Source organism: Polypterus senegalus, chromosome 1 (assembly GCF_016835505.1).
Source record: "Polypterus senegalus isolate Bchr_013 chromosome 1, ASM1683550v1, whole genome shotgun sequence".
NCBI lineage: Eukaryota > Metazoa > Chordata > Cladistia > Polypteriformes > Polypteridae > Polypterus > Polypterus senegalus.
This window is the reverse complement of record NC_053154.1, coordinates 332,983,678-333,005,453: the sequence shown is the minus strand read 5'-3', so window position 1 is coordinate 333,005,453 and position 21,776 is coordinate 332,983,678. Positions and strand designations below refer to the sequence as shown.

At 41.8% G+C, this 21,776-nt stretch overlaps 1 protein-coding gene across 6 annotated transcripts in view; it reads right to left on the bottom strand.

Annotated features, from left to right (window-relative positions):
- The window catches only part of plekha7b (pleckstrin homology domain containing, family A member 7b), a 294,855-nt gene extending 273,378 nt beyond the window's left edge, over positions 1-21,477 (bottom strand). For 3 of the 6 annotated variants that reach the window (XM_039738638.1, XM_039738665.1, XM_039738648.1), the window contains exons 1-3: positions 21,237-21,477; positions 21,028-21,104; positions 20,819-20,876 (exon numbers count right to left, since the gene is read on the bottom strand). In XM_039738638.1, the coding sequence (XP_039594572.1) occupies positions 20,819-20,876; positions 21,028-21,104; positions 21,237-21,319 (218 nt within the window). In that variant the 5' untranslated portion in view covers positions 21,320-21,477. The remainder of the gene's footprint in view (positions 1-20,818; positions 20,877-21,027; positions 21,105-21,236) is intronic. The other 3 variants (XM_039738674.1, XM_039738682.1, XM_039738713.1) reach the window with 1 other exon arrangement.
- Between the last annotated feature and the right edge of the window lie 299 nt (positions 21,478-21,776).

Below are 21,776 nucleotides of genomic sequence, written 5' to 3'. Positions count from 1 at the left end.
GAAAACATGGAAAAAAACATTGCAAGTACAGGAGATCTACTGAACAGTTAGCATGGGTTCAGAAGAGGGAGGCCATGTTTCACTAACATGCTGGAATTCTAGGAGGAAGCAACAAAAGGATGTGACCAAAGTGGAGCAGATGATATTATTGATCAGAACTTCGAGAAAACACGTGATAAGGAGTCATATGAGAGAGTAGGCATCAAACTAAAAGAAGTGGAAGTTCAGGGTGTGGTGTGTAGATGGGGGTAAAATTGGCACAGACACAGGAAGCAGAGGGTGATGGGGTGAAGAACCTTATCAGAACCGGGTGATGTTAAGAGTGGTGACCAGCAGAGGGCAGTGCGGAGGCCACTGCCATTTTTAATATACATATTAATGCTTTGCACAGGAATATAAAGTAACAATCTGGATAAGTTTGCAGAGGATACCAAATTCAGTGGATTGATAGACAGATCTTGAATCCTTTGAATCATCACAAAAGGGACTTGGACAGCAGACAGGCTTGGGCAAATGAAATTTAATGTCAGTAAATGTAAAGTATTACATGTATTATAATACCGTATGTATTAAAATTATTATAAGCATATATATTACATGTACGTGTATTACAAGCTTTATAATGTATTGGTGAGGTCTCATCTAGAGTCTTGTGTGTAGTTTTGGACTCCAGGCCACAATAAGGACATAGCAGCACTAGAAAAGGTCCCGAGAAGAGCGACTAGGCTGATTCTGGGCCTACAGGGGTTGAATTATGAAGAAAGATTAAAAGAACTGAGACTTTTCAGTTTAAGCAAAAGATGATTAAGAGTTGACCTGATTGAAGTGTTCAAAATTATGAAGGGATTTAGTCCAGGGGATCAAGACTGTGACTTTAAAATGAGGACGGGGACACAGTTGGAAACTTAAGGGTAAATTTCATACAAACATTAGGTTTTCTTTACACAGAGAACCATAGATACATGGAGTTAACTACAAAGTAGTGTGGTGGACAGTAGGACTTTCAAAACTTAACAGAGAATGATATTTTGGACGAATGAAGTGGATAGGACTGGCGAGCTTTGTTGGGCTCAATGGCCTGTTCTCATCCAGATTGCTCTGGTATAGGAGATGTCATCTGACATAGTCTATGTACGAGTTCCTGAATTTCATACTACTTTGCTTGTGTGGTCTCCAGTGATTGAGTAACTTAAGAGGAGATGCAAGTCTTATCTTTCCGGTCTATCAGATAAACATTTCTTCTAAGACAACAGAGAAATGAACATACAGTTTTGACGCACACAGTCCAACCACTGAGGCAGTCAGTCAAAGTGCAGCAAAAAAAAAAAAGGCCAAAACGGTCCTCATAAGCAAGCGTTTCCTATCACAAAAAAAAAAAAAACCCTCAAATCAAACAATCCACTTAACAGAACTTCTACCAACCCATGGGATAAAGCTTAGAGTAGACAAATCTGGAACACAGCTCTCTCTATTAAAGGAGCTACTGTTTAAATAGCTGTGGGAAAAGAAAAGGAGATCATTACATTAACCTTCAAATTTCAAGCACCTTTTAAATCACAATAACACATTTAAGTTGACCATGTAAAAAACAAAATAAAGTATCCTGCTCAAGCGGAACTAGGACTCTATGGTGCGATTAGATAAATTTGTTACAAAGAAAGTACCTAAAAAAAATAAATAAATAAATAAAAAACCAGCAGTCAATGAAACCATTCAGGACCTTATTTTCATATCCTGCTTTTACCAAATCACAGTCACTAGACCGTGACCCTGAAGCAAGTGGAGCAAAGAACAGACAGTATTAGGCTGGAGACGCGGCTCATACTGAAACCAGCATCCTGGTGAAAACAATTACAACATTAGAACAACAATCTGGATGAGAACAGCCCAACAAACCTCACCAGGCCCATCCGCTTCATTCCACCAAAACAGTTTTGAAGGTCCCTGAAGACCTGCTTGCTGTCCACCACACTACTCGGTCACTTATTTCACACATTTTCATCCTAATGTTTGTGTGTAATTTCCCCTTAAGTTTCTGGCCGTGTCCCCGTGTTTTAAAGTCAGTCTCCATCCATTGGATTAAATTCCTTCATAATTTTGAACACTTCAAATCGGGTCTCTTCTTCATCTCCATTTACTTAAACTGACAAGGCTCTCAGCTCTTTAAATCTTTCTAGAAACACACAAGTGCTGCATCCATGACTCATTTACTTTATGTAACAAGACAGCAACACACTTTTTGGTCTTCTTAACACTTAACAAAAGCATCAATTGAGTCTTTATTCATCTCTATAATGTGGCCTACTAAAACAACGTCACTATGGAATGGTCCAAGTTGGCTTAACTGAGACCAGTTTCTCTTGATCTTGCATATTTGACCCTGGCATCCTTCATATTTACAATTAATTGTAACAGTACGTCAAAATGCCACACTGCACAAAGGTGACTGACCACTTTTCTGATGCTTTGTAAATGTCAGCAAGCACAAAAGGAGTCTTTGTTAAGGTTGTGCTGCATAGCTTAATATGAATAAGAGAGGCATTTTTTGCTGTGACTAAATTTTGCTGATGCCATAATAGGTGGACAGGAATTCAAGTGGGATGAAGAACATCTTAGCCAGCTAGGAGGCAATAATGGAAGGACAGCATGGGTGTAGGTACACGCTGTCTGGGAAGATGTCAAACTAATTGCAGACAGGGACAAAGACTATTGGATGGACTGAGAGAGTTCATCTACCAAAGACTACTCATCCCCAAGGACGACAGGTGGCAGTTCCTCTCTGGCATGGCCACAGGTTGGACACCAGCCTGGAGCTGTAGTTCTGAAGAGCAGCAATGTTGGGGTCCCTGGGAGTCACCAGCAGAAGACTTCCATGTTTTGAAAAGCTTCCCCACCACCCAGAAGTGCTTCAGCAATGCCTTGCTATGGCACAAGAAGTACTCCTGGGTCCAACATAAAAAAAGCCGCTTCACCTTGATCAGGAAGTCAAAGTCGGGAAGAGGTGGACGACACTCACCTGGAGGACCAGAAGGACAGGAAAAGTACCAAGCGTTGACTATGTGTTTTGCGGCTGTGCCTACAGAGAAGGTAGCGTCTTATTAATAAGGTAACTTTTATTTAACTTTGGAATGGTGTCAGATCCAACTGGGTCTCTGATTCGGGACTCCGTGGTATCCCCTTGTGGTCACAATCTTTCATCATAACATCCCCTGCAGCACTGGAATCTGCCTAGCGGTTCTCTGTACCCCATTTGAACACGAAAGAACGAGTTGGTCCAAAAGACTCCAGTTTGTATCACAACCAGTACAAAAGCAGGACCATTACACTGAACAAGTTCTATCAAAAATGTTGCTTCCCAAAAGATTTTTGGGTACCGTGATAAACGGCTTCAAGTTGAACACAAATAACTTAAGACAGACTATCATATAAAACTTTAGGGACGCACTAAATTAACTTAAGGACTTTAATGTTTTAATCACTTAATGTTGCTGACACATTGCACTGCATATTAATTCAATCGAGTTAAAAATGTGTTATTGCCTATTTTCATTGCATCTACTGTTTTTTGTTTCAGTGTCCAACAATAGCTAAACAGCATTGATGGGATTCCACATGCCCTGATCCCACTTCTACCGCTGCAAGATCCACCATGTCCATCTCGGACTGCACCCATATTAGCAGGGAAGAAATGTGAATGCAGAAATCTAATGGTTAGCAACACATTGCACTTCAAGGTCCTGTGTGCTTACAGCATGCGGTCAACCAGCTGGACATAGTCAGGGCAAGAAAATCCCGGAATTCTTTCCACTAGCAACAGTTTGTCAAGGAGGACATGTCTGATGTGTGGACCAATAAAAACAACTTCCTCATTCTTGGCATCAGTCGTTTGTGGAAATATCGGTATCAAATATCATGATCCTTCACCTTCCTTGTTTGTTGCTTTCACAATAATTTATCAGCTCACGTTTTATATGAAGAGTAGACAAAAAAAAAAGCACTTGTCGACCCAACAAAGAGATTACACGCCACACTTTTCTGCCCTGGAGCGGAGAGTTCTTTCTAATGTAATGAGACTCTTTAGTGTGGCCTCACCAATTCACTTTAGATTTAGACTTTCACGTGGCAAACTAACACATACAGTAGACCCTCAACTTAACAGACAAAAAAACAAATCGCTGTGAAGTAACAATTCCCCTCCAAGACGACGGCACATGAAAAGGATGAGTCAACATCAGAGCTGTTTTTAGGGAATGTAAAAAATATAATTGAATAAAAAAAAAGAAACTTTTTTTAGAGGAAAGATGCATATTGTAACGAGGTGGGTATTTTGTTTGCATGCCCAAAGTTGCAATACCTGAACCCATGCCAACTGTTCAGTAGATCTCCCCACTAATTCTTCCATTAATTACATTTCTTCTTTTGCATTTATTTTGAAACTGCCTGCCTGTTTAACTAGGACACCCTGACATTTGTACGAGCACACATTTATACAAGGAAATGGGATCATATATATAACATTCAGCTTCATATTTTGTTCTCTGATAACAGTTTACATCTAAGAAATCAGATTTCTTTTTACCAGCTATTCCCATGACTCTTACTCATTAACTGTTTTAGGACTCTTTATAATACTAAACTCAGCTGGACTATACTATTTACCTGCATGCTGATTGGCACATTTGAAAAGCATCATAGTCATTATATGTACATGAACCTAGCCAAGTAAAGGAAACTTTATTAAATTTCTTCAGTCTCCATGTTGCTTGTTCAAAGCGCTGGGGGTTCCTACTTGTAGTTGTAAATAAAGAACATATATATTTGGAATTCACATATGATGATGCAACGCTCTTCTTTATTTACCAAGTATTTTCCACAACACCTAGTTAAGGGTTTACATGGCCATGGCCAGACAGAAATCTACGTGTTAATCTGCTTTCTCACTGCCCAATATCCCAGTTTCTCTATTCAGAGTAAGGATACATGAGGCATTAATAAAGAACACGTAAAGGCACTCAATGTTACTCCAGTATGTACGCCGAGGATAAGGGGGGCCCAACTCAAGCAGCTGCATCACTGGTTTCTTATTTCAGATGAACTCTCGGAGGTCAAGTCAGGTCTGTAACTGACCTCTGTCTGTCCGACCTCATCTCCTTTTATTTATGAACCGTGTCTACAGATCCAAAAATAACTCATAATGCGGGTTTTGCTTTTCAAAAATCGACTAATGAGCGAGTGTCTTGTGTTTAAAATGCCTGGCATTCATGTAACTACAGTAGGAGTATTTCTATAAATACAGGTTTGATTTTAAAGCGCCATCTGGGGTATCAGCTGGACCACTGAAATAAAACAGACCTCTGCAGGATATCAAGGCTTTCTGAACTCGCATCAGATAAGAAAAGAAATGGATTGAAACCGACATAAGTAAACTGTCAGAAAGTAAAGAAGGGCGTGCACAGACTGGAAGGCTTTCCTGTCAGTCAGAATTAAAGTGCAATCTGTCCAGCTGACCAAGTAAATTACAAACAACACGCTTGAGCAAGTAAACCTGGCACTAGTAATGAAGCTGGGGATAAATGAAGAGAACAGCAACTTGAGTGGCTTTGTTTAACTACACATCAGGCAGCATTTTTACTCTAACAGCTCAGTCAGAGCCTTACATTTCAGCAGGCAGCGGTTTGTTCCATGCAGCCAAAGTTCAAGTTTATTTAAAGACAAAGAAAGTAAGAAATTAACAAGTGCCTTCCGCCTCCATGCCAAATATTTGTTGTAGTAAAAGACATGACCTGCACAGGTTTAAATCCCACCAATCAAGACAGGTTGGTTCAGTCCCTAGTGGGTCACAACTAGAAGCCCTTTATGCAACACTCAGAAGACCAAGACAAAAATTCTGTCAGGCCTTAAAATTGAAGAAACATGAAACACCTCTCAAGTAAGACACATGCTGTAAGTGCCGTTTACGTCACAGAATTTAAACAAGGACTTCAAATGTAAATGATACTGCATTAGTCACTAATGAAAACCTGACAAAGTGTCGGACACCTTTGGTAGAGCCGGAGTAATTAAGATTTTTTTTTTTTCCCCCCTGGAGTAGGAATTTTCAAAGTGAGTCGTGGTGACCTCAAGTAGCTGCAAGTTTCTGTTCCATCCAACTCTTGACCTAATTAAGCGAGCTGATATTTCCCAGCTTCTCCATTTTGGGGTCAAAGTAGAAGTTAGAAAACTACATTTAGTACATTCTAATAAAATGTTACAAACATTTACGTTTTGCAAAGGTAAATAGTTTAGGTGTTTAACTTGTAATTTTTATTGTCATTTCAATTTTCATTCCATACTTCCAAGTTTTCTGGTTATTTAATCCTTTAATTACTAAAAATCACGTTAACACCCAGTCGCATTACACAAGTTCCTCCAACAAGTTTCATTCTCAAACTTTACATAACCTTAGCAATTCAGTGGCAGTCGCAGTGTTGCTCCTGCAAATCACCTGTCATGTAGTCGGACATTCCCAGCAACCCGACCTAAACACTCAGATTTGTCCTAAGTCATAGGGGTGGGATCTCTGTGTACGTGCGAGAGCCAAGTGCCAGTGCAGTTAACAAGGATGTGGGCAATTTGGACCTTGCAAACAGATTAGAATCTCATCTGTCTAGTGTCTTGTGTTTTACCTACCATGATAGAATGGAAAGAGAGGCAGAAATCCTAAACTGAATTCCCTGTACCTCAGAGGCAGAGCACGTTGTGGGCCTCACCAAAATGAGGGCCCAATGACCAAATAACAAAACCTCCCAACCCAAAGGAAACCCATCCACCACAACTACACAGCATTCCAGCACCCCGAAATCCATCCACCGCAACCAAACAGCACCCACTCAGAACACATCCTCGGCCTCCAGCTACCCAAACACATTAACAACGTGGATGGGGGCCCTAAACAAGCTTACCCTTCCCACTTCAAACGCTTGCTCTGCCACTGCCGTACCCATAAAGCATTCATACAGCACCAACTGTCAGACAGCATGTACTTGAGAGGAGGTTAGGAGCATTTGCCGATAGTGTGTCGCTGCACCCACCACACGTCAACCCACCTGGAATGGGACAAGGGTACAGCAGGTGGCTCTAATTAAAATAAATAAATAAATAAAATAAAAAATTGGAGTATAAGCTCACTGGACCTTGGAAATGCTTAACTGTGCTGGAAAGCCATCAAACAGCCACGTAGTTTGTCATGCCTTGTGATTTCTAGTCATGCATTTCCGGGTTGAGGGTTTAACTTTTTTCCTAGTGGAGTTTGGTGTTATGAAGAATAAATCAGGACATCCTACATATATTACAGTATATTGTAAAAAGGTGAAATTCGTTAGCATTCCTGTTTTGCAAGCCTTCAGGCAATTATTCAATGACATGTGTTCACATATATGAGAAGCACCGATTAAGAGAATTTTTTTTTTTTTTGAAAGGTGTTGACTAAAATTTAAAAGCAGCTGCCACTCTCTGCTTGAATTTCAACTTACCAGCATGGAGACAAGTCCTTCATAGGCTGCGATGCCGACAGCTTTCTACTCATTTCGGCCCAAGGTTTTACTTTCATCTTCTGCAACTGTGTGGCTTTTCTGACACTCTCCTTGTCCTTCCATTACTGTCATGTATGTAACTGTGCCAATTCAATATTTACTTTCTCTTTATATTCTTGTTTTTATTATTCTTGCATACTGTAATTTCTTTAATAGATGTACACCGATCTAAAAGTGTTAGTGCTCTCTTATGGATTAGCTCTCTCTTTATTGAGGTTCTTGATATTTTTATTATTTTGTTTTCATATCATTGCGTTTTACAAACCACTAGCTGTGTAAGCATGTGCTGTAAGGGCTCGTTTATACTTCACGCACAGAACACACACACACACACACACACACACACCATGGCTGCCACACGTTCCCAGTGTTATTTTCCGAGGATCTACTCAGAGGACGCGTCAAATGAACGATCATAAATGTGCGAGTTGTAGTACCAGCAAAAAGTGGGGTGGCGCAGTGTGATAAAAGTCTGAGTCCCGGTTTACCAACTGCATGTGACAGCAAGCCTCTAGCAGATCCTACGGGACTGATGTGCGCGCTTCAATGTTTGATGAATGGTTCGATGTGGTGAAGCAAAATGCCGACATACATATGTATTCATGATGCTTTTATATTGCATTTCACGCGTGTCCACAAAGATCTGTGTAAGTATAGGATGACAGAAATGTTGAAGACATCATTAAAACAGAAACTTTTTCCATGTTTTAGTACCAACGACAAAATGTAGACATGAAGTATATAATGTGCGAAGACTGAAGTCCAAATATCAAATAAGCACTCTCACAAAACATACAAGTATAACACAACAAATGCAATCCCAGAGACTATAACCGAAGAAAAAGAAATCAGGTTAGTGTTGCTTGTTGTCCTGATTTCTCGGGTAGTATACTGGTTAGAGCTGCTGACTCCAATTCAGAAGGTTCTGGGTTCGAGTCTTAATGTCTCCCAAAATGTTTTGAGTAGTGAGCTGTTCTTATTGTTACTATTATACAATAAAAGCATACATTTGATTCGAGTCTGTAACAGACGGTGTAAATGTATGGTATTTGTAAAGGTTAGCATTTTTTTTGTATTCAGTTTTACTCTCAGTCACGTTCACCCCGATCTGACACTGCGGTTTTCAAGTAAAGACGCGTTATAACAGAGGTGAACTCTGATCGGAGAAAGAGAACAGAAGCCCTCCCCGCAAAGGAACGTCCACACACATAAGAATAACGCAGCGGCACCAGGCGTAAAGGTGAAAGATGGCACCGTTTGAATACAGGACAAAGTCCAGCGTCATCCTGCCAATCACCTGTCCTTCAAAGAAACAGCACATCCAGTCGAGTTCGGAGGGTCCCAGAAGTCCTACTGTCTACCACACTACTCTGTCACTTATTCCAAGTGTCTGTGGCTTTCTGTGTGTAAAGAAACACTTCCTAATGTTTGTGCAAAATTGACCCTTAACATGTTTCCAACCATGTGCCCGTATTCTTGATGAACTCATCTTAAAGTCACAGTCTCGATCAACTGGACCAATTGAATTCATAATTTCAAACTCTTCAATCAGGTCTCCTCTTAAACTTATTTTGCTTAAACTGAAAAGGCTCAGCTCTTAATCTTTCCTCGTAACTCGCCCCCTGTAGTTCTGGAATCAGCGTAGTTGCTTTTCTCTGGATTTTTTTCTAGTGTTGCTTTGTCTTTTTGGAGCCTGGAGACCAAACCTGCACCGAGTACTCACCCGTGTGTTATAAAGCTTGAGCAGACCCTCCTGTGACTTGTACTCCACACATCAAGGCGCTATATGACCCGACATTGTTAGCTTTTAGTGGCTTCTGAACACTGGCAGTAAGTTGATAGCTTGGAGTTCACTACAACTCCTTCTCATATGGTGTCCTTTTGATCTCCGACCTCCCATTGTGCATTCAAATCTCACATTTTTACTTCCTACGTGTAATACTTTACATTTACTGACATTGAATTTCATCTGCCACAAATCTGCCCAAGCCTGTCTGCTGTCCAAACCAATGTGTGATGATTTAACAGATTTCAGATCTTTCTTATCGGCAAACTTAACAAGCTTGTTATTCATATTCCTATCCAAATTATTCACATAAATTAAACATAGCAGCGGCCCCAGCACAGACCCCTGTAGACACCATTCTTAACAGCAGCCAATTCTGATGCCATTCATGGCACCATCACTGCTTCCTATGTCTGAGCTGATTTTGCACCCATCTACAAACACCGTGAACTCCCACTTTTTAGTCTCATGCCCAACCTCTCATGTGGCACCTTATCAAATGCTTTTTGAAAGTCCAAATAAATCACATTCTCCACTTTGCTCATTTCCTTTTGTTGCTTCCTCATATCATTCCAGCGTGTTGATAAAACACAACCTCCCTCTTATGCTGACTGCTCAGTAAAACTCCTGTTCTCATCACGTATTGCTCAGCCTTTGCCTTAATAATTCCTTCCATTGATTTAATGGTGCTTCTTCAACTAAACAGCAAAAACAGTCTTATCGGGAGTTTCATTTGAATACAAACTACCATGTACAGTACTTACTGTAGTGAACCTGCTTTTAACCCCCCATTACAGCACTGTGGGTAGCCACAGTCCATCCCCACATTAAGAGAAATGACAAAAGCTAATCCAGGACAGGACTCAACTCTCCCTAAAGGCATGCAAATGTAATTCAGGGTCACCAAACCAACCAAAGAGCAGGAGATCCATATGAATACGGGGAGAACAAGCACACTTCACAGAAAATGCGCCCTAAGCTGACTGAAGCTCACTTTACTTTACAGGCTGGCAGCCAGAGTATACGAATCTATATTTAAAGTACTGAATCACAAAACCACTGGGTTTAATTAATACAGAAGCAGTCACGCAGAGTTTGACAACTCCACACTTAATAGCTTACTTAATGTGTGGCTCCGAGCAAGGTACTTAATTGGCCTGCAGTCTAACAGCAGGGACACGCTTTTCAGCCAACTATAGGCACTTGTCTGGTGAACCTAAACACAAGTTAAGCTTCTATGCTGCCCCAGAGTGCGACACCAACCTGACTCTGCTCTTCATAAACAATTGTAATTTTTATATACAGTAGAAGCAAACAGCTACTTCACACCAAAAAAAAAAAAAAATCAGTAAAGGGACTTTAAAAAGGAGCTAAATGCCTCCCGGTGAGAAAACTGTCCACGTAACTGCCATGGCAATTGGCATTTCAGCTAATTAAATGCATCATAAAGCAGTCAATGTGCAGTCACTTCCACAATCTACTAAGTGCTTCACCGCTCCTTCAGTGGCAACAGTATCAACCAGTGTTCCTGTATGGGTGCAGTGACTACATAGAAGCACCTTTAATCAGAAGCAGTTAAGCATACTTTCCTAAATTAGCCTTCTTGTGGAGGTCTACAAAAGAAAAAAAAATATTTTCAAAGTACAATAACATAGGTAGCACAAAAACCCTGCTCAGCTCTCAGCATAAACTAGCGAGAACAAAACAATTCGACAATAAAGGAATTAAGTCAAATAAAAAAAACAGCAAACAAGACACACAAAGCACATGTCAAAAGCCAAAGACTTCATGGCAACAGAGCAGAGAAAACAAAAACGCCAACACGACACATGCAGTATCTTGGAGAGAGAGAACAACTCTCACCTAGGCAGCCGCACACAAAGGACACTCTTTGGTCTCCTGAGGAGAGCTGGGCAGACAGGTGCCAAGGAGAAGCAACTCAAGCACCATATCCCAGTAAATATTTAAAGGTTGACTGCTTTTCAATAAAAAAAAAATACATAAACCTACATAAAAGAAGAAGAATGGGAGTAGACAAGTGTTAAGGTACGACATGCACTTCTTCACCACCATGATTGACATTGTTGTATACTGGATGATGTCACCAAGAGCCACCTGACAATGCAGACACTGCAGGACAAGCAGCAAAATGTCAGATGGATTCAACTGAATGGACAAACATCACCAAATATATTAGAAACTCTACAGTTGGCTCCCAAAGATTTTTTTTTCCCTTTCCCAGAGGTTACCTACTTACTTTTGCTCAACTCTAGCCTTGTAGAAATGGAATGGACTTCCCTACTGTCATTAAAATGGCTATTGGACTCTTATACCACCTACTGCCATTTGTTGTCCTTTCCTTGCCTTTAATGGGACGTCATGCTTACCTGCATTGGTATCTCACTAGCACTTGACATCAAAGCGGTTTTATTCACAGGCAACTTTGTTGGTAACAACTCAGCAGTTTATGAGAGTTGCACAGTATACAGTGTGTACGGGAGGCAGCTTGAATGAAGGTAGTTCCACACCAGACCAAAGGGTGGCGAGTGTGCGGATCCTCTCTCTCTCGTTCCACTGCAGACCAGTTACAGGAAATTCTGCCTGACCCCAATGAAGTCACTTCTGGTTCCAGCCCAGATGATGTCACTTCCTGAGCCTTCCTTTAAAACCACCATCTTTGCATCAGCACAGTCAGTTCTGTTTTGCACACCATTCTGTACAATCAATTTACCATTTTGCAGCTGGGTTCAAATATACGGGAGGCTGCTCCACACCTTTTTGTGGCTCTTTATCTTTTCTTTGACAACAGGTACTGAAAAAGTATTAAAAAACCCAATTTTAATAACGGTACAGTCACCCACATTTCATTACTTTCAGTACCAGAAGTAAATGTCAGCTTTCAAGCACCTCGTGCTCAGTCGTTTCTTAGCACAATCCATCCTCCAAGAAGGGCTGCCCACAGTTTGATTTTAAAAGCTCAACTCACCAAGGGGCCCACACCACTCTTTGAACATATACATGTAAATAAACTGAAGAGTCCAAAGAGGAGGCCCCCTTATTGATTTATGGAGTGTGGCACATGTGTATGCAAGCTGGGGAAAGAAAAATAAAAACAGTGACTTTTCAAGCTCCTCGTTCTCCGTCATTTATAGGCGCCAATCAGATCACCAAAGCAGACCCCCAAAAAAGACTCCCTTAACTACCTCCTCTCTTTGAACATCTTAATGTAAACTTTCTGCCCAGTCCAAAGAGGAAGCTCGTCTTATCAACGTATGGAGGACAGCATATAATGTAGGTGCACAATTGTGGCAGAACAGTGAGATGTGTATGCAAATGGGCTCAGGAAACAAAGTAGCTGTGAGACGTTTGAGAGGGAGGAGTTGGGGATTTATCCGCTATTTACCTCGGAAATGTTTTGGTACTGGGATCAAGCACCAAGCGCTGGTGTCAAAATTTTAGTACCAATCCAACATGAGATTATACTGGTTAAGGTTTATATAAAAAAAAAAATCTGGAGTGGTCTCCCCTTGATTTTCTGGTATACTCACATATGGGGATGGATATTTGAGGAGTAAATCGCAAGACAAGGATTATATTTTCTTTATTATGTACATTAAAGAACCATCAACAAATCAAATTAATATATTGAACAATTATAAAAATCTGACTCTGCAGCCGCATGAATAAAGTACCACTTCCGGTTAGCTGAAACAGCTCCAAAGTTGACAGAAATCTACGATTTGTACCTAATACTTTTATGCAAAATTTGGTTGACCTAAGTGAAAGCGTACTCGAGTTATTGTGTTTACACACACACACAGCCATAATTCCAAAAATGGTATTTGAGATCTAAAACGTCGAGATTATCAAAATCTCGACATTGGATCTTTGGATGACTACAATACTTTGTCTATACTTCATATACGAGAAAGTTTAAATAAAAGGTGACTGCAGTGGTGACGAATTACACAGACCACATTTAGGGTTGGTCAGAAACAGATAGCAATCCCATTTAAAAGGAGTGGACATGCAAATGCTTTTTCTATCCACATACAATAAATCAAGTCATCGGAAAAGACAAAAGCATTGCATAAGGCGGTGGCAGCAGTGAGGCAAGTCGTGGGAGGGTGACCAGCCACACCACCTTTGTAGCTTTAAAAAGTGAACAGAGTGGAAGCAGCAGCACTCGTCAAGACAACGTGCCATCCCATTCATGAGACTATCACATCGGACATCATGCTAAGGCATGATGGGTCATTAGAAGCGGCCAGTTTCCATTCTTAACTACAGGTTAGTAGCTGCAGTACACTGTGCAGATAAACTTATGATGACCAACAAGGGATCTACAAGTCATTTGTAAATAACATGTTGATATATTCCAGCCCGTGTTTGGTATATAAAGTGTCATTTCTGGCACTCAATACAATGAAGTTTGAAATCTGTGAATTAAAGCACCTGTTAAGTTCTTTTACCAATGGTTTCATAGGAACAATTATTCCCAAACTTAATACAAGGAGATGCAAGACTTTTCATTCCTTAAATCTAAATTATACTTTAACAGCTGGCATATACAAGGTGATTTAAAAAGATTCATCCGATTTCAAAGTGCCACATTTGTACAACCGTGAGGTGCCTAGGGACCAATCACAAACCAAGTGAAAGAGGGGGTCAGAGAGTTTCCGACAGTCACCGGAAGATGGCTCCCTTCACTCTACAGAAAGTTTGAGAGTTTCTCAACAAGTTGCCTCATCACATCGCAGGATTGGCCATAAAAGAGCCCATGATTTGGCACTGCACTTCTGGCCCTCAGATTAACCAGATCTCACACCATGTGACTGTTTTGTGGAGGTACTTTAAGGATTCTGTTTATGTACCACCACTCCCAACAACACTGGATGATCTCCGAAATCGCATTGAAAGAGCCACGAGTACAGTGAGTTTCTACTCGAACTCATACAGGATGAATTTGACCATCACGTGGATGTTGACCGTACAGCTGCAGGATGTCTTATTGAGCACTTGTAAATTTACATAATAAACTTTATGCTCACCTAAACCATGTACAGTTCACTGCATTGTTCTCTAATGATTTACAATCAGATGAATCATTTTGAATCACCCTGTATACTTTTAAATGCATCTATAACCAATATTTCTCACATCTGGAAAAAAAAAAAATATATAGTAAATAAAACATTTTAAGATTTTTTTAATCACCTGCTTTTTCCTGTTTAGAGTCACAGGAAGCAACAGTCTATCCTCGCAGCGCCATACACAAGTAAGGAAGCAGCCCAGGGCCTGGTGCAATCCATCACACAGTTCACTCACTGGAATATACTTGCACATTATAAGCCAGTGTAGAGTTACAGGCTGACCTAACCCGAGATGCTGGAGGAGGCTTTAGGAGCCAAAGAAAAACCCATGTGACCTGGGGCACCATATAGATGGCTGGGCCTGGGTTTGAACCCAGCCTCCTGGAACAAAGCAGCATCGGCACTAACCAGTGAGACAGCCATACCTTACAATACTTCTTGTTATTTAAAATTTCCTCAGGACTTATCTGCTCAGCACTTTGTAACTTTAATATACACGGGTTACTAAAAGTTGACCTGGAAAGCCTATCTGGATGCAGATTTTCTTTCCTACAAATTACCATGGCTACTAGAACATTAGCACAATTTGACGAGAGCAAACTCACCCATCTAAGTCACGTAATTTCTCCAGAAGGTCCCCAAATTCACACCTTGCCATGATAATTTGAAATTTATTCCAAATTGTTGATCAATTTCTTTGTGAAATCTTACTATTAACTCAATGCTACTATTAAACTGAACTCTGTTCAAAAATATGGAGCCCATGTATTTATTGTGCAGTCAGAAATAAAGTAACAATTTCAGACATCCTCATAGATAGATAGATGGATAATCCTAAAAGTGCAATGATTTTATGTGACTTTGTTTATTTTAAAAACCTAAATATATATGTTTGGTATAATTCTTTTTCCTAAGTTGATCAAACTTTAATGTGATGATGTTAGATTTTCAGATTCTTATTCCATTTTTAAAATTATAAAACTAAAAAAAAAAATAATAATAATAATAATCAAGAACACACATCCCACGAGGCGAGACTTTATGCCAAGACATATAACCAGGCCCGGGGCCAGAAATAAAACACAGAGTAGATGACAAAGACAGCTGCTGTACAGGCTTTTAAAATGTTCGAAGCGCCGCACAAGAAGCAGATCACACGGCACGGCAAAAGCAGCAAACCAGAAGCTGATCGAGCAAAGAGGAGGTAAAAAAAAACAAAAAAAAAAAAACACCCATTTGTTTCCAATTGTTATCACCGTTTAAGAGGGGGTTTCAGAGGAGTGATGCATCTCCATGGGGTGTGTTCAGCCCCCCTCTTCACAACACGAATGGCAGAGACGCGAAGCGAGCAGGGGGGAACCCCCCTAGTTGTTATAATTGTCAGGACACTAGAGATTCTTAATTATTTACTTTGTTTGCAGTTAATAAAAATCAGACAATTACAGAAAGCACAGATATAAACATTTATGACACCAAATACTAAAAAGAAGACAACTTTATTATCCCTTCCATTTATTCTGCTCATTAGCAAGCACTGGCTTTAATAACACAAATATTTCAAAACAAATCCACCTTAAACAAGTCCGCCTTTAGGCACAAAGCAGCAATGTTTACTTTTCTACAGCGTTTAGCAAACAGCCTTGTGGGGAGTTTCAGGATGGATACAGATTGCAACTTAGAAATGACAACATTTGTACAAGAAGAGTGCCATGAACAACAGAAATTTACCACCACGAGTCAGGAGGAAAACTGCTACACGATGCTGTTCTCCGAAAAGCCCCAAGTTCAGATCCTTTTTCAGATTAATGGCATTATGCAAGTCCTAGCGAGGCCAGCTCTTTTAAAGGAGAGTATTATTTAGATACTACTAAAAGCTGCAGTTATACAACAGCAGATCTGTTTGGTTATCCATGTCGAGCAACTAAAATGTACAGAAATGAGTAATAAACACTACCAATTCAATTTAGAATATTTTCAATATCACCCCTTCACTGAGTGCAGGCTCAGTGTGCTGTAACAAGTTCACAAGTAAAAGCAAATGCAAGCTTTATAAATTTCTGATTATATAATGAGTACACATAAAGACAGGTTTCCTTATCCCGTAAAATGTCTTCATACGCTGACCCTAGAGCTGTGCCTTACAATCGTTCTTGAGCCCATTCCGACACCCCTTTTTAGCCGCACTGGACAATTTTTTTCCCCCACCACAGCTCGATTTTACATTAATTGACAAACTTGACCTGCAGTATTGATAAACTTTTTTTCGTTCTGTTAACATGTTCTATAACTCTGAATACCAGTGTAGTGTGCAGGGCCAGTAACATCACTTCAGGAGAGGCCCACCAAAACATGTTCAGGGAGTGGACATGGAGAGGGTGCAGGTGCACTGCTACAAGTACTTCTGTGCTACAAGATCTTTGACATGGCTCCCGAAGAACTACAGAAGGGCAAGGCAGACGCTTATTTCTTAGGAGTCTGCGATCTTTCAGTGTGGGTAGCGACTTTCTTTACATGTTCTACAACTCCACGATGGCCAATGTGCAGGGCAGGTACCATCACTTCAGGCGAGGCCAGCTGAATCAGCAAGCAAATTAAAATGGCAGACTGCTATGTAGAGTCCTAGGGACCTGCTGGAGGTTGCGGTGAAGCAGAGAAGAATAAAAATGACAGCCATTATAAACAACGCTGCACATCCTCTCCCCGACATACTAGCATGAACTACTTTCAGTAAACGTGCATTGAGCAAGACTACTAGGGATCCTTTATACCCGAGGTACTCAATCATGGTCTTGGTGGTGCACAGTGGCTGCAGGTTTTCACTTTAACTAGTTTCTTCCTTAAAATCTGTTAATTTACTAATAAAATTACAAGTTTTTTGGGGCTTAGTTTTAGTTGAATCGCTTGTTACAATTCAAAACCCTTATTTTCCAATTTAGTTGTAAACTGCTGAATTTCAGTTTAATTGTTGTCTGTTTTCTTAGCCAGACCTCAGTTAATAAAGAGGTGCAAATCACAAAGGAACAAGCAGCTCTCCAGCTAACATGCCTACATTTAAACCTGTGTGCATGTATCATGAAGTATTTATGTTAATAAAATGATCCAAAATAAATGAAAAGGAAGGGAAGGACCACAACACATATGAATAAAGTTCTCGGAAAACAATTTTTGTCAGAGGGGAATGAAAGCACTAAACAAGCCAAATAATTAAATACCAAGTTTCATTATCTGTTAGGCCGACTTCTAATTACAAAACAGGTTGGAACAAAAACCTGCAGGAACTGCGGACCTCCAGGTACCCCGCTTTATACCAATGGCTACATACCTTCATAATGCTTTACTGGTAAGGCAACTGCTCTTTTATCCTTGGCCAAGTCAGAATTCTCTTTATTTTAGTACTTCTGGTGTGGGGTTCCTGTAGTTGTTTTAATACTTAGGAGTTTCAGTAAAGTGCACAGATTCTCCCATAGGACAAATAAAGTACAATCTATAACAGATGATGCTTGGGATTTTTTTATAGGGTGAACAGGTGACGTCCAAGGTGCTTGCAAGGACTTCAAAACACAAAACCGGGTCAAATGTGCCCCAAAATGGGTTTTAAACAGACAAGAAAATAAAGTGGCTTGAAACAGGTTGACTTAGATGAAACCCAATAAGGGACGGCACGGTGGAGCAGTGGTAGCATTGCTGCCTTGCAGTAAGGAGCTCGGAGATCTCATCTTGGATACTCCTTGCATGAATGCTGAACCTACACTAAGGACATGCAGGTTAGGTGAACAGACATGACTAGATTTGTGTGCGTTTGTCCTGTGATAGGCTAGCACCCTGTCCACATGTTGCTCCTTGCCTTGTGGCCTGTGATTGAAGGGATAGGCTCCACCTGCCCTGTAGGAAGAAGGACAGATGAGATGGAACCCAACAATACAGTATGTCCCCATTAATGAATTATTGAGCTAGGGAGAAGAGGAAAATAAAATCCCAGACAACAGTTCGAGAAAATAAGCCACTGGAGCAGCCTTAGAGATAAAGTCAATTACAGAGTCAGCCATGGTGCAGGAGACATCAACCAACGCTGGTCACTCTACAACAGAGTCTGTGCCAGACTTCCTAATGCTGGGCATACACAGAGCAATTGTGATCAAGTGACGAGTCAGAAGAAAGATATATGCCGAGATTGTATGCGCATTTGGCACATCAGTCAGACCAAACGACTGGGTGCTCGTACGTGTAAAAGACTATACTTGTAAATGGCCATGATGGACAGTTTTCCTTATTGACATTTTGTAATAGACCTTTACCAAAATAAAAAGCCGTAGGCTTCTCAAAAACATCAAAAGAATGGTGCTGCATGGCTTACTGTGCTCGGAAATTGCTAAAAATAAAAAGGCATAGCCAGACACACAGATGGTTAGGAAGGTGTGGACAATATGGTCTATTTTACAAAGAATTTACCACTGTGTGTATTTATCTCAGGTTATTCCAGTAAACATTTCCTAGGAAGCTTCTATCATTGGCCATTTGGTTTTGTGTGTGTTGTTGTATGATACTTAGCCATTTTAGAAATCATAAATAGCAAATACCCAGTGTAAAAAGCACACTCACAGCTGTCGCTGCACAATGAATTTCTGGAAATTTAATAGCAACATCATAAATATCAGGTCACCAAACTGCTCAAACTACAAGGAAACTAAAATTTCTGTCGTGACAAAAATTCTTCCAAAAGGTTGACAACCCCTCTTATACTTGCTGGTCACAAAACAATGCCCAGGAATTCAGGCTGACTCGGAAGGGAAAAGTTCACAATCAATCAACTGGATTTACAATTGTGCCAAAAATTAAACAGTGTATGCCTGGCGTAATGTAACAGAATCCTGAGCAGGGTCATGAGGAAGATGGAGTCCATCCCAGCAAGCACAGGGCACTAGGCAGAACAAATCGCTAGGTGGGGCACCAGTCTATCACAGACATTCACTCTTTTTTCCACTGCTTATCCGACACCAGGTCGCGGAAGCAACAGACTTCGTGAGGAGTTCCGCACGTCCTTTTCCCCAGCCATACTAGCCAACTCATACTGTGTGATTACAAGGCATTCCCAGGATAACCAGGAGATACAACCCAGCTGTAAGGAGTCCCCTGGAAAGACCCAGGACCCACAGGGAAGATTGTCACTATAAAACCTTCACAGGGAGATGTCCAGAAGCCATTCGCCTTATTTAGCTCTCATCAATGCAGAGAGAGTCAGCAGTTCTACCGGAGGTCTGTGCATCTCACCATTTCTCCAAGGAAGATCCTAGCCACCTTGCTTCGGTCACATGTACCCACAATCTCATCCTAACCAAAGCTCAGGACTCTAGGTGAGGGTAGGGACACAGATCGAATGGTAAACCAAGATCTTTGCCTTCTGGCTCAGCTCCTCCTTCAGCACTGCGCCTCAATATAGTGGCCACCACTGTACTCGTGCCCCAGTCCACCTGTCAATATCACCGTCCTTTTTATCCCCATCCTTCCCCTGCCCCCTGTGAACAAGATGCCAAATACTTAAGCTCCTCCACTTGAGCCAACAACTCAACCTCTCATTTGGAGAGGACACTCCACCTTTTTCCTACCAAGGACCACAGCCTCAGAATGGTGGTGTGCTGATCCTTATCCCTGCTGCTTCACACCTAACCTTAAACAGTCTGACAATGCTAACAGGACCATGTGATATGTGCAAAGCAGGGTCACAATTCTAATACCACCAAACTGGTCTGGACTGGACACACACTGACAATCCACCTTTTTTTTTTTTGTAGTTTTCCAGTTTCAGGTATATTTATGCAGTTTTTCTAATTCCTTGTGGTCACTTTCAGTCTTGTTCTCTGTTACTTTAAATCCTTGCACCTTCATTTCTAGATTTATTAAACTTGCTTTGTAAGTCACCTTGGATAAAGGCATCTGCTCAATGAAGGAGGGCACTACACGATGGAGTTACATAATGCGACAGTTAGCGCATAAATAGGAGTATATTCAGATATAATAAAAAGTTATAGGATACAGGAGAGCGTTAAGAGTAGGCCAAGGCAATTCGTCCTACTAAGCGCTCGGTTGGAATGCATGGCGGCGGCCCAGAGCGGGGCTTCGGGATGCAGAAGGACGGACGGACGGACGGACGGGCGAGCGAGCTTTGCCCTCTCGGGCTGCACTTCTCACAAGGAGCCAAGCCGAAGCCGCACGTGCTTCTCCGACTGATGGAATGTATAAAGCCCTTAATACTCTGCCTGGCTGTCCTGGGGGAGACTAAGAAGGACCGCTGCCAAATTTAGGCGCTAAGCTAATTAGGCGACCGCAGTGGCGCTTCAATCTGAATAAAACGCCGAAAGCGCACGACTTACTTGATGAAGTAGCTGGCGCCCTCGTTCGTAAATCCTTCCTCCCATCCCTTCGGCAGATCTGGAAAATAAAAGAAAAAATGAGAGAAAACAAAAAGAAAGAGCGTGAGCGCGAGTCGCACTACAGAGCAGCCCGTCTTCCCGTAACAAACTCGGGCGGCCGCCGAACTTCGCCAAGGAGGCGGAAAAAAAAAGTTAAGTGAGCGGCGTACCTGAGCGAATCATGTGGCCCGAGTTGACCGGCTCTCCGGTGCGGGGGTGCAGCCACGTAGTGCTCCGACTTTCATCGCTAGAAAGGGAAACGCACAAACACCTGTTACCAAACAACGACGAAGAAAAAGAGGACGACGACAGCCGAAAACGCCAGCGGACGCCGCGCCAACTTCTCCAGGCACCGCTGGCCCCCCTCCCACCGGCTTACTTGATGAAGAACACCCGGCCGTCTTCGCACACGCCGTACGACCAGAGCTCAGGTAGAGTCTCCCGCCCGAGCGGAGCCGCCATGATCCCGGGATGAAGTGCTATTTCATTCTGTCTCCCTGGAGTCTGCGGGGAATCCTGAGCTCGGGCTTGTTGTGCTGCTCTTAAAGGGCCAGGCCACCTTCGGGGAAAAGCTGCGAGAACTCGGCGTTTATCTTTTCAAGCGGCCGGAGCGGACTCGCGCACACACACACCACCGCTGAAGACGGGCGGGGGTGCGCTTTGTACTATTTGTTGTGCCCGGAGAGCGAGGCGCGCGCCACGCAGGGATTAGCGCGCGCTCCCCATTCCTGTCACTCACGCACACGCGCGCGCATTCCGTCACTCGCCGGCAAGCCAAGCTTCAAAGGAAACGTAAAGGCAGCTGCGGGAAAAACACCTGCGGCCCGGAAATCCTCCTCCTCCTCCTCCTTCTTCTTTTGGGTTTGCTTTCATCTGCACGCGTCAGAGTTGCATTAAATCCTGGAGCAGAGAGTCGCAG